Source organism: Gracilinanus agilis, chromosome 1 (assembly GCF_016433145.1).
Source record: "Gracilinanus agilis isolate LMUSP501 chromosome 1, AgileGrace, whole genome shotgun sequence".
Classification (NCBI taxonomy): Eukaryota; Metazoa; Chordata; class Mammalia; order Didelphimorphia; family Didelphidae; genus Gracilinanus; species Gracilinanus agilis.
The window spans coordinates 587,168,438-587,181,039 of record NC_058130.1 but is presented as its reverse complement, the minus strand read 5'-3'; the positions used below and the strand labels follow the sequence as shown (position 1 = coordinate 587,181,039).

The following is a 12,602-nucleotide window of genomic DNA, read 5'->3' as shown; positions in this document are numbered from 1 at the left end:
CATATTATAAATCCAAGAAATGGCAGGCGCTGGAATTGGGCCAGAAAACCAAGTTCGGCCCCCACACCTGAGAGGCAGAGTTTGCTCAGTGGAGCTTGTTACTGTTAACAATGGCATAAGTCCTTCTCATGGAGTGAGAACAGTGGGGTAATAATGGCCCCAGACATGTCTAATAGTGACCTTCGTGTGTGCTGTAAACTTTCCAGTTTAAGAATTAAAACACTCTAGTGTCCAATATGGCAAAGGTTAAGTTCCAAATGAGTTTATAACTTGCAGAGCTCATGGTCTTTCATTTTTTATTTTTTTAATATGGCTGGAAGATTAAATTAAATGTTTATAGGGTAGCTAACACGCTAATACCCAATCGGGATAAGCACAGCTCTCAGTTGCACCTAGTTTTTCGCCAGATCCTAGAAATCTGGCCAGACATCAGGGCCTACCCTTGCTCTTATAGGAAGAATTCCCTGGGCACCTTTAAAAAAAACAGTGCCCTGTCTGCTCCACATGGACATTAAAGGTGCAGTCCAAAATATACCCTTTACAGTAAATGCCAATGTACTTAATTTATCTACCACAGAGGGATAGTGGAAGGAGCACATGCTGCTTGGATTAGAAGCACTGATTCCTGCAAGTCTAAGGAATCCAAAATCAGAGACCTCATTGACCAAGCCTTCCAGCAGAGGATGGAGATGACATCTCCATCTGCTAAAAACGTGCGCCATTAGGATGTCTGTTGTTTATGATCTGTTTAAAACCAAGTGGTGGCAGCAGTATTAACTCCTGTGTAAATCAGGGCTACCTCAGATTCTTATTGGGAGAGACTTAGCAAAAATGATGTCATGCCATTCACTTGCCTTTACACAATGGCCCTCTGTGTAGACCTGAATGTGGGTGAAAGATTCAGTCGAAGAAATGTCTGAGTTCAAAATGAAAGGATTTTCTTAACATGTTCAAAAGTAAACATGTCCAGCCTTAGAGGACTACCATAAATCACATTCCTTGTACTGTATGTAGGGGAACCTTTGGAAAGAAGAAAAAGGGAATATGTAGAATTGGTGCTATTGTATCCATTTTGAACAATTCTGAGAATAGTTTACTGACTGATTTTTATGCTTTGATATCCTGGCTCTTTGCTCTTTCAGGATTCCTAACCTGAACCCTCAGTGGAGGTGAAATAATACAACAAAATAGCCATTCTCTAAGGTGGAAACTAATTGTTGCCTGAATAAGCTGATGTATTGGTTTCAGTCAATGTTTACCAAATATGTAGATTTGATCCTGACCTGTAAAAATATTCTTCCTTCCTCTTCCAATTATACATGGGCTACAATCCTAAAGATACTAATATAAGGCCATTTCAGTCTTCTCTCTTTAAGAAATAAACTATTATAATATATGTATTTAGAAGATGATCAGCTCACTTGCTGTTCTAGGGACTCCATTCATAGAAGGCCACTTAATATTCCCCAAATCGACATGGTTTATTAGATGAGAAAAGTGACTAAGGCAAAACTTCTGAACAGACTTTAAGAGGATATGTTTAAAAGGACTACAACTTTCTTTGAGGTGTTCATTCTAATGTAGCCTTATAAATAAAAACAAGATTGTTGGCCACAGAAATTTGTTAGAAGCATGCCATTCTTGAGGAATGTACACTGACACATAGAATGGATATATATATACATATATATATATTTTTTTTTTGCTTTGGATTAATAATACTCTTATGGTAAAAACTGGGGTTAAAATCTACTTTTCTACTCTTAAGTCTATTTCCTATTATAATATTACTTTACATCATTTATTAAGCAATGCTACTCCCTACCCTTTTATCTACAGTTCTTCCTCTCACTACCCCATGACTTCACTTTCTGGTCAAGGGGTTTGGGTTTGTTTTTTTGTTTTTTGGTCAATAGGCCTTACTATCTCTATTTATCCTGTAAAGCATGGATTCTTTCTTAAACTTTTGGGTGCATGCGTGTGTGTGTGTGTGTGTGTGTGTGTGTGTGTGTGTATGTGTGTGTTATTTTGGCAGTCCAGTGAAGCCCATGGACCCCTTCTCAGAATAATATTTTTAAATTATAATTGAAGGAAATGCTAAATTTAATTTAAAAGTTAGTGGGGAAAAAATTTAATTTTCCTCTTGTTTGAGCTCATAGGCCCCCTAGAGTCCATGGAACCCAGATTAAAAACCTCTGATCTAGAATCTTAGTTTCTTGTACATCTTTGACTTTCTCATTTAACCTATAAGTACATAGATCCTCCAAGTTAGGAATGAAATGGTACCAGATGGTTATAATAGGATGAAATGAATGAATGAATAACCCAGTGATATGATTCAGAATCACAGAATAATAGAAATGGAAGAATCCTTAGAGTTTAAGCCAACCCGCCCCACCCCTACTCCTTTAAAGATGAGGAAACAAAGGTTTAGAGAGACTAAATAACTCATTCAAGATCACAGGGCTAGTTGTGGCAACTTATTCTTCATGAAAAATGACAAGATGACTGAATATGTAAATCATGTTTCTTCTTCACCCCACTCCTTAAAGAATATGTAGGAAAAGCCCAGATGAGCCCATATATACCCAGACCATTATATCCAAGATTTTCAGTATTTATCTACATGGGCTACCATTGAACAACCTTGAGAATGCTTTCATTTCCTACAGCTTTGAATTCCTTGAACTGTCTCTGGGGATATGTCTTGGCCAAGGCTAAACTGAGGCAAAATGGCTTTCCTAGATCCTGGGCTGTATAGTATATCTATTAAAAAATTAATAAGTGAGTATATAAGTAAGAGTTCAGGCCATACCCATCCACTCTACTTGCAAGCAAATGACCAAGGCTGAGAAGCTTTCTAGCCCCTTTCCAACCTCCTTAAGATATTTTTTCATCAACATATACTGATAAAATGGAAGACATGAAAACTACCATTTTAAAATTAAAGGCATATTTTTAATGACAGGCTCTCCCCCTTTATTCGCATTAGAGCCAGGAAAGTTTAAATGTACTAATACTATACTACCGTGGATGTGTCTAAGTTGCCTTTTTGGTATGTATTTCAAAGCATACTAACATTCTGTCTGCAAGCCAAAGCCATACAAGAAGATGCCTCCTGTTTTACATTAGTAAAGGGAAAAAAAAGTGGCCAGCAGCTACATATGGTCATATGGCATTTAATTCTACCATTGCCTAACAAAAATGTAGGAAGGTACCGGCACAGGGATTTGAGTCCTCAGACTGAAAGGATTTTTCACTTCCGTTCTGACACTTAGCATGATGCACTGTCTCATTACCTCCTGTTACAGTCTATCATGTTAGGCTACAACTTGAAGAAAAGTAACACGAGATGACACAGTGTAACTCGGTGTGATATTAGGCAATGGCACACAGAAAAATACCACATTACCCAAGTGGCGAGTTCACAATCTACATTTATTATGGAAAGCAAAAGTGCGACAAATGAATGCTAATTGTCACAGTTTCCTGTAGGTTTACAAAGCAGGTTTTCGTGGACAAGACAGCACTGTTGGTTAGGGCAATACTGATATTCATCACAACTGGTTTCATTTACATTAAGTACATTGTTAGCAAGGACAGAACAATCTGAATAATAATGTACAGGCTTGACAACAAAAGAATAGCATCTATAATAATGTTTTAAACTGTCACAAAGATCCAATCTTCTTTTTGTTAAATGAAATAAGATATACTGTATGTCCAAAATTATTTTAAAATATAGCACTTTACACTACCCTTCCCAGTGGGAAAGGTGATTTCAGGATTCCTGCCTCTAAAGATGGAAAGGTGGTCATATAGCTGAGGTGATCTCCATTCCTTGGAGAGAGGGAGTTATGATGTTTTCCTTGTCCAGCAGTGGCAGTAACATCAGCCCTAGAAAACACATGAACTCTTTTCTCCATCTGACCTAGTACAGGCAAAGATGTGCACAGATATACACCAACAAAAAGAGAAACTGGTATCAAAGGAGCAGAGGGGAAAGATTCAGGATAAATGGATATATGAAAACCTTTCGTCATCCCTAAGTCTTACGCTGATTCTAACATGCGTGTATCCCTCTCAGGTCAGAGAAAATTGTGCCATTAAAAATCCTGCCACTTCTCTTCCCTTGTTCCTTTTCTTGGCATCCCCATGTGAACACATGAACACACTATTCTACTGCTTTCTAAAAGTTTCTTTCAATGTCAAATCAGAAGATTCTTTCCCAGTGTCAGATGCCATAGAAGCTTCATCAATGTGTGAATGTATCAATACTGAAAGGATGGCTAAGTCTTGAGTGAGATTTTAAAGGGGCCATAGGCTAGGGACACTGAGTTCTCAGTGACTGACAAATTTCAGTCTCACAAAAAAAAAAAAAAAAGGAAAGGGCTGATGAAGTATGAACACAAAGGTTACACTATCCTAAGCAAGTGATAAGGAAGCTCAGGGAAAACAAGGCGACTGGGTAAATGCCTGCCACATACTAGGAGTTCAAATTAATATTGTTGACTGACAAGGAGGGTGGCTACTATAGTCACTTCATCCCTGAAAGCCAATGTTATTACAATCCAGCTAAGTAACATGGGAAGAAGTTTGGGTAAGAGATCCTAGATATAAAACAGTGGGGTTTTCTTTTTCCTTAATCAAACAAAATTTTTATAATGTGATGTATTAATTGAACAATTACCTAGAAAAAGTGTTTAGTCCCTCTTTTTTCCATAATATCTAATATAAATCTAGTGATTAATAGTTGGTTTCTATGTGCTTCCCATCTTAGGATCTCAGACCATATAAACAAATAAGCATTTCTTTCTTTGTCATAGATGAAGAAATTGGGGGTTATCTTGAGGCTAGCCAAAGACTGAATAGTGACTCAGTGTCAGGACCAGTAACATAAGCTGGGAACAAAACCCCAAACTCCAGATTTTCTCATCTCCATCCATTGTCATGGACAAAAAAAGTTGGTCCCTTCAAAGTGGGGAACGGTTTGACTGTTCACAAGGTAGTAAAAAACGTGATGTAACTTACTGAATTACTTACTGAGTAACTTACTGAGACAAATTATGACTTGAATAATCTCACTTGAAACTGTCCTTAAGCAGATATTGGGGCTCAAGTGTTTTCAAGGCAAATCGACTCTATAAAGACTTCATTTCTGAGACTTCAGAGCACTATGCATTGAATTCCCACGACCATTCCTCTGGGCCAAGGAAAGAAAGAAAGAGAAGCTAGTTTTCCTCCCCCACTAATCACCTGAAGGAAATGGATAATTCATTATTTTTCCCTCCATTTTCACTAATGTCTTGATACATGGATATAGGCTTAGCATCTGAATATACAGAAGCAATGCATCATTATATGAATGAGGAGCAGTTTCCAAGTAATTCAATTACTTGGATGCCTTCCTTTCAACAGTTGTAAAACTATTAGGTTGTTCAACACAGTAAGGTGAAAACAGGACTTGGATACCTTTAAATCATGGAGTAGAGAGTACAGGGACCTCTGCTATGCATGCTAGGTTAATAAATCCATGTTATATTTTATAGCTAAATAGCCATGTCAAAGTGTTAAGAGTCCATTAAGTTCAAGCCATTATATTGAGAAAGGGGTGATCATTTTATAAATAAAGGTTAGAAAGACAGACCACCCCTAAATATGAAAGTTGAAAGAACAACAAAATGGCCAGATGTCCATTATCTTTCTAAACCTGCTTTCCAAATCTGTGGCAGTGACTGTATCACAAAGTATACCTATTCTGCCTATATGCCTGGGCTGTACATGGACCTCTTAAGACCTGAGAGATGCCAGATAATAGGTTAAGGCTGATTTGAGTGGTGATGTTGGTGATTAAGGTTAAGGGAGTAGGGAGGGGAAAGCTGTGTTTGCAGTCTAGCTGATCATACCTAGCCAAGAATCAGGTTAGTGAATTCAAGGTTTCAAAGAGCTAAACTTCACTTCTTCTGGCAAGATGCCTTTCAATGATTGTCTTCTTTCCACCCAAACATTTTTCCTTCAATTCTTCCCCTTTGCCATTTAAACCAGTGGCTTCTTTTCAAGATGAGCCACTTTACATGATGCATTTTATAGCAGAGCAGAAGAAATTTTTGTCCTAATTGCAAGACCCTAATTCAGAGAAGTCATTGGCTTCTGATGGTTGCAAAGGGACTGAATCCTAAGGCAGATATTATGATGAACCATAGATAAATTTCAGGGGTCAAGCAATTTTTTATATCCTATGGAGAAAAGGAATGGCTGACCGGATCACCTGGCATATTCTGGATGTTTGATAAATTCATTTTCATTAAATTGGAGCATCTGATGAAGAAGGCAAGAAGGCTTTCATTCTGAATTTTCTTCTTCAGTCACATTTTTATTCAGTCTCAGTGTAGCTAAACCTATATTCATGCCAGAAACTTTTCTTGATCTTAGAGAGATTGGCTTTTGCTTCCCTCCCAAACCCCCACCAAAGCAGAGTGATACAATGCATAGCAAGTTGATCTGAGTCAGGAAAACCTGTGTTTAAATCCAGGCTTAATATATACCACTAGTGTGACTCAGGACAAGTTATTTAATTCTCGGTACTCCAGGCAACTCTCTAAGACCATCAGTTGCAGGAACAGTTCTGGTCTATACTGCTTCCACACTCAAATTTCCCTCTTTTGATGAAATCCTTTATCGGCCTGGTTCCCCCTTACCCCACCCAAAAAAAAACTCTAGGTGTATATTTCCTAATCTAGTTTAGTGTGACTAATTTTCCTGATATTTCCATAGGCCTACATACTGAAATACAAGGCCAAGTCTATTATCAGTTAAATAACCAATTTATTCTCTCAGTAAGGGTTACAACCCACTATCCTACAGGTGTGGATGACTCAGTGTTTCACTGGGGAGGTCTTTTCTGTAGAAAATTAAGTGGAGATTTGACAATTATCCAATTAGGTTGATTGCTGGAGATGGTCATAGCTTGTAATGCAGGCCAAAAGATACACTGATCAGATTTCTCCAAATAATTGCCAAACCTCCACTTTGTACTGAGTATGATTCAAAGGGCCTTCCCTGGAGGGTGTGCTTTCTTTCCAAGCAGCTGTGAAGAGTAAGATTTAGTTAGACTCTGGTCAGAGGGTACAAAAGCCACAGTGGGTGCAGTCTCCAGTAAGTTACAGCATATGGGAAATGTGACTTGAAGAGGGGGCGAGAATGTATTTTTTTCAAAGAAGCATTTATACAAGAAACTCTTCTAAAGTGCTGGAAAATGCAAACATTCGTGTCTTTTTCTATATTTTCTGTTTGGAAGTGTATAAATCTTTGTCAATTCCTTCAAAAGAGATCTTCCTTTGTACTGTGTACAAGTATACATGCAAGCACACACATACACTCTTAATGAACAGGCATCTTGGGTGTTCAGCTACTTTTGACTCACACTTCCTTTTGTTTTTGATGGCTTTTGCCCAGTATGATTGATTAAAATAATATCCCTGCTCCCTCAGTGGTACTGTGAGTAGGTCTGATAAAGGGGTCACTGGATAGTCTGTGGTTACCCTCAGTCTCCTTGCTATTATATCCCTCTCTGCCCATTCTATTTACCACCCAGTAGCCCACATGCCACTCCCTCTGCAGGGAAACAGACTCATTGTTGCTCATCATTCCCAAACTAGGATCTCAGCTTTATATTCTCTCAAAGCTTAGAACAATTTTCATTCAGTTCATAGTTTGCCTCTCTACTCTTACTCCCTATAAAACAGCTTGCTCTGTGTACAAATACTTTCCCTACATTTTGGAAGTCAGTGTTAAATGAGGCACTTGAATATTTCCTTTATTGGTTTTTCCTGTTATCATGTTGATGTCTCTGTATCCCTTTTCTTGAACTGAACTCTTCTTAAAAAAAAAAAAAAAAAAAAAAAAAAAACAGAAAATTTCCCAGCATCCAATCAGGACTCACATCAACCAAACCACTTGACAGTAAATTCAGCATACATAGACCAAGCAGAAACCACAGACCTTTGAAACAAAATGAACCTAGGAAACCCAAAATCTAAGACTAAATAGTTTTCAGGAAAATGTGAAAGAGAAAATTCTATAAAGAATAAAAATATAGGGGGGGAACCTTAGCCTACTATTCTAAAAAGGGCACTTTGAAAATGTCCAGACTCTTCTACTTTTGACTAGTAACTGTATTCATTCTATGCCTACTCCTTTTTTTGTACATTATTCTGAATGATCTCAAAAACTATGCCCATCTTTATTTCTTTATCCATCTAAAATTGAAAAAAAATTATAACAACCCTTAGGGAATTCAACAATGTTTCTATTCTGCTCTAGAAGAAAATTAGAATTTATTAAATTATTTCTCCCAAATACTACATGATAGCCTAAAGGTATAAAAGAGTCAATATAGCTCTGAGATATGATCAATATATGTATTTCGCTAGTCAAAAGTTCAGGTCTAATTCTTAGAAAGTTAAAGATGGAAAAACAAAATCTATTACTTTATAGATGGAATGTGTAAAGGTCTGTAACAAAAAGAACATAAAGTAGAATACACAATGGTCGCTTCAAAATCATGGATGGTACAATCTCTTAAGGTCAGCCTAACAAAGAACTGATTTGGATAGGCATGACTGTTTTGATTTGTGATCAGTGTTATGAATTGGTCAAAATTATCATCTCTGCCACTAGATCACCAAAGTCCAAGAGCTTCATTTTCAATAGCCCAGATGTTTAATGTAAAGTCTCTATGTCTTCTTCCTGAAAGATGCCATATGCCAGTGCCCACATCAGTCATAAAAAGGCAGGTGCAATTGAAGTCTACACATGTGTTTTGGACATTTTCTATACCAAGAATTCAGCTCTGTCAGGTATTCAAATTGCCACACTGAACTATTTTCTTCCCATCAGATATGATCAGAGTGCTGGCCACAACAGGAAGGACAAAATGAACACCATAAAAAGTATAGAATTGAATTTACTTTTAGAGATACATCTCAGGAAGAATCCAGTAACCAGAATAAACTACTCCCAGCTATGTCTCTAATTAGTGGTGTGACTTTGGACAACTCAGTTAACCTCTTAGACTCAAGATCTGGTCTACTTGGATTGTAGATATACAATAATATTCATCGAGATCCTTTAAGCAGATGAATATACTGAATCTGTCTGCTTGAATTGATTTAAATTAGGTTAATCCTTTACTATATTTTAGGGGCTTACTGAGCCAATAAAGAGATTGGACCCTCCCTGTAGACACAAAAATATCAAGGAAAGCATCTCAGTGTTAATGGTTGGCAGAATGGGGGATAGACTAAAAGGGAGCACAAGAAAGCATCTTTTCTTTAGGGTGTTTCTAAAAGACATTGTGTTCCTGTGTCTATAACAAAAGAGTATAATGTCCCAATTCAAACAAATGTTTTGATACTTTTTTTTCATTTTAATAGGAAACAGGACTCATGCACAGTCATGGCTGATTTAGTTACAGTACTAAATGTCAAAGGCAAAGATGCAACCATGGAGCTGCCAAAAAACAGTTATAAAAGTACATGGCACAAAAGTGAGCCATTTCAATTCAAGGAAAGCTTTCAACCTGGAATAGAAACATTCCCCAAAGTTAGCCAGTTCTCCATGTACTGATTCCATTGGTCCAAAAGGGAATGCTTCATTATATTCTATTACCCAAGGACTTGAGCAGCAGGGTGGAAGATGGTTAGGAGAGGGAAAGAAGAAAGTTGAACCTATCAGGAGAGTCCCTGGAGGCATAACCTCTGGTTAGAAGTGAGTGTTGAGACTCAGAGGTAAGAGAAGCGACATCATCAAAGCATTTCTAGATGGATCAAATTATTTTTATTTCTTTGACACAGAAGCTAAGTAAATAAACATTTAAAGTCAGCATTAAGCTTTTGGAGTGCTTTAATGATTTTAACTATCTTGGATTTAAGATGGCCATGAAAAAGGTTTTTTGGGGGGAAAAGCAACCATCAAAAAGTAAAATGGAAAAGATGTACCCATTCAGTGTTCTGACTGTTTCATAATTCCATCTACAAACTTCAATTGTTTCTTTTGCCAGTTTCTTTTTGACATTTTTAACTGTCTAAAGCTACCTCAGAACTTTTGCATTTATGGTTACTAGTTTTCACTAAAAGCTAGGTCACTGCTTCGTGCACATAGCCAAAGAACTGCAAATGCAAATCTTCCTTCTAGATTTCTTGAATTTGCAAGCTGTTAGATGTTGGACTCTTCAAAAGGACCTGAACACAAGTCATATAGAATCGAGTGAAAACTTCAAAAGATTAGAGAGTAATGTAATCCTTATAACTATAATTATTTACAAATCCAGGTGTGCAAGCCTGCTATTTATTCATCCATTACATAAGCACTCATTAGGCATCCACCATATACTAGGTTCTAAGGATATAATTTTAAAATGTGAATTTTTCCCTGATCATGAGGAGTTTGCATTCAATATTAGTTTTCTCATCTGTGCAATTATCAGTTATGGAACCCCTAAGGCTTTTAGGAATCATGGGATTAAGAAACCCAACAAGTTCTTACAAATCATGTAGTCTAACTTCTTCATTTTACAGATGAGGAAACAGGCCCAAAAGATGAAGTGATTAGTACTCAGTCACACAGATTAAAAGCAAGGTTACTCAAACTCAGGTCTTCTAGGATTCCAAATCTACTCTTCTTTCTATTCTATCCTTCCACCTTCTCTATCTGAACATAGTGGGATCCTTTTTCTGGACAGAGAAATTTTAGTTTCTCTCACAGCACATCTTAGGAAAGGAAAGGCATTGTGGGATAAAGGGGAGGTCACTATTGCCATTTCATTCTTCCTGACATGGTACCTTTCCTGTTGTCATCTTTATTTAGGTGTCAAAATTCATCATCAGAGAAAGGCCAAGAATTCTATCCCTTAAAACTGCCTCATTTCAGATAAATTTGGTTGCTCATTGGTTTAACTATCATAACAATTGATGCTTAAGTTGGACAAAATAGAAATAGCAGGATGAGCAAATTCCTTTCTACGTTGCAGATATAAAAGTGAATATATTGTAATAAACTTGTCACTGACCAAGCAGGATAGTGCATGTATCTTCTTTCATCCTTTTAGGATGAATGGAGCTCATCTACCTTTACATCTTTTACTTTTGGAGCTCCTAAAGCCTTTTAGGCTTTTATCATACTCCATTATAACAAAATAGGAGATCTCTTTTCATTGTGACTTGTTCATTCAAGGGTCTACTTTTCCTACTCATTAATGCCTGACAAAGAAAGTCTGATATGATTCTCCAAATCCTTGTGGTTGAATTTTTGAGTTCATTAATTACTTGGTACTCAAAAGAACAGTGTAGATGTGGACAGAGCCCAAGAATGATCTCACAAGATTTCCAGCTCAAAAGCTGGTCTAGATATTTATCCAAACCCAAACCTTTTGACTCCTCTGAGACCTCACTACAGATTAGAGTTTTTATATTTGTAATTCTAAATTTCAGAAGCATTAAAATAATTTCTCAGAACTGTTAATGTTTCTGGATGAATCTTTGTTTTGTGACATCTACCAATACTTCTCTTAATCATCTAATTATAACTGACAAGGAAAATTTCAAGGAATATTTTAGTATTCTTAAGCAAAACTATGACAAGTGAAAAGTTTAAAAAATTCTCTCAAATTATACACATAATCTCTGCAGGCAAAAGTCTTCTGTCATACCTTTTTTCCCCTATCTTGAAGTATGATTATTATCTCTGGGAAGCTAAATGCAAAAAATAATTTTTTTCAATCAGAAATGCAGATAGCCTTCAAGAAGTGGTACATTCAATAGGCAACTGTGCCCAAGGTAGATGTTTACCAGCAGCGAAAGAATCCATGTGGCTTTAAAAGCCAGTTCACCCAACAGTCCACAAAAAAAGGGCAAAAATCAGTTCATAAGTAAGTTCAACAGGATGCTACATCTCTGTTTGGTTGTTTTCCTTCAACCTGACCAATGTAACATTTTAATGTAGAAAGGTGAGCTGCCGGCACAAGACATGGGGGGAGTGGGGGGAGAGTTTGTAAAAATGAGGTGTGGCAGCTAAATGTCATCGTGGGCAAATTGCTGATTGTGTTTATCTACTGCCAGGCAGTAAGAAGATAATTTTAGAGCTGAAACAGGAAGTGGAGGAGGCTGATGACAGATATGTGAGCCCTACTACCATTTTCATAAGCAAACAAAACACTTTCCATACTTTCATTCCACGATATTGTGAAACTCTAAGAAGGCTGCATTTAATCAAGGGCAGTGAAAGTCCCCACCTGGGTAGTGTAAAGGTTTTAGCATAATAAAACTCTTAATGTATCAATGGCATAGACTGGTCAGTGACATTGAGTGAGTAGCCTTTAAGAAATGGAGTTCTTCGAAGGAACCTTTCTTTTTTCAACATTCTTCATTAAACGGAATCGGTGAAGGCTTAGATATAACAAATAGGGAATACATGTGCTTCTAACCAACTTATTCTCTTGGCCTAGTTCTTGGTCTAGTTCTACTGTTTCAGGCTAGCAATACAGGAAGGAAGAAAGCAAGGAAGGAAAGAAGGAAGGAAGGAAGGAAGGAAGAAAGGAAGGAAGG

The 12,602-nt window shown here is 37.2% G+C and overlaps 1 protein-coding gene across 1 annotated transcript in view; it reads right to left on the bottom strand.

Annotated features, from left to right (window-relative positions):
* Nucleotides 1-3,417: 3,417 nt before the first annotated feature.
* NFATC1 (nuclear factor of activated T cells 1) overlaps nt 3,418-12,602 on the bottom strand; it is a 149,891-nt gene continuing 140,706 nt past the window's right edge. The window contains exon 9 of the mRNA XM_044667241.1: nt 3,418-3,897. Within this exon, the coding sequence (XP_044523176.1) occupies nt 3,815-3,897 (83 nt within the window). The 3' untranslated portion in view covers nt 3,418-3,814. The remainder of the gene's footprint in view (nt 3,898-12,602) is intronic.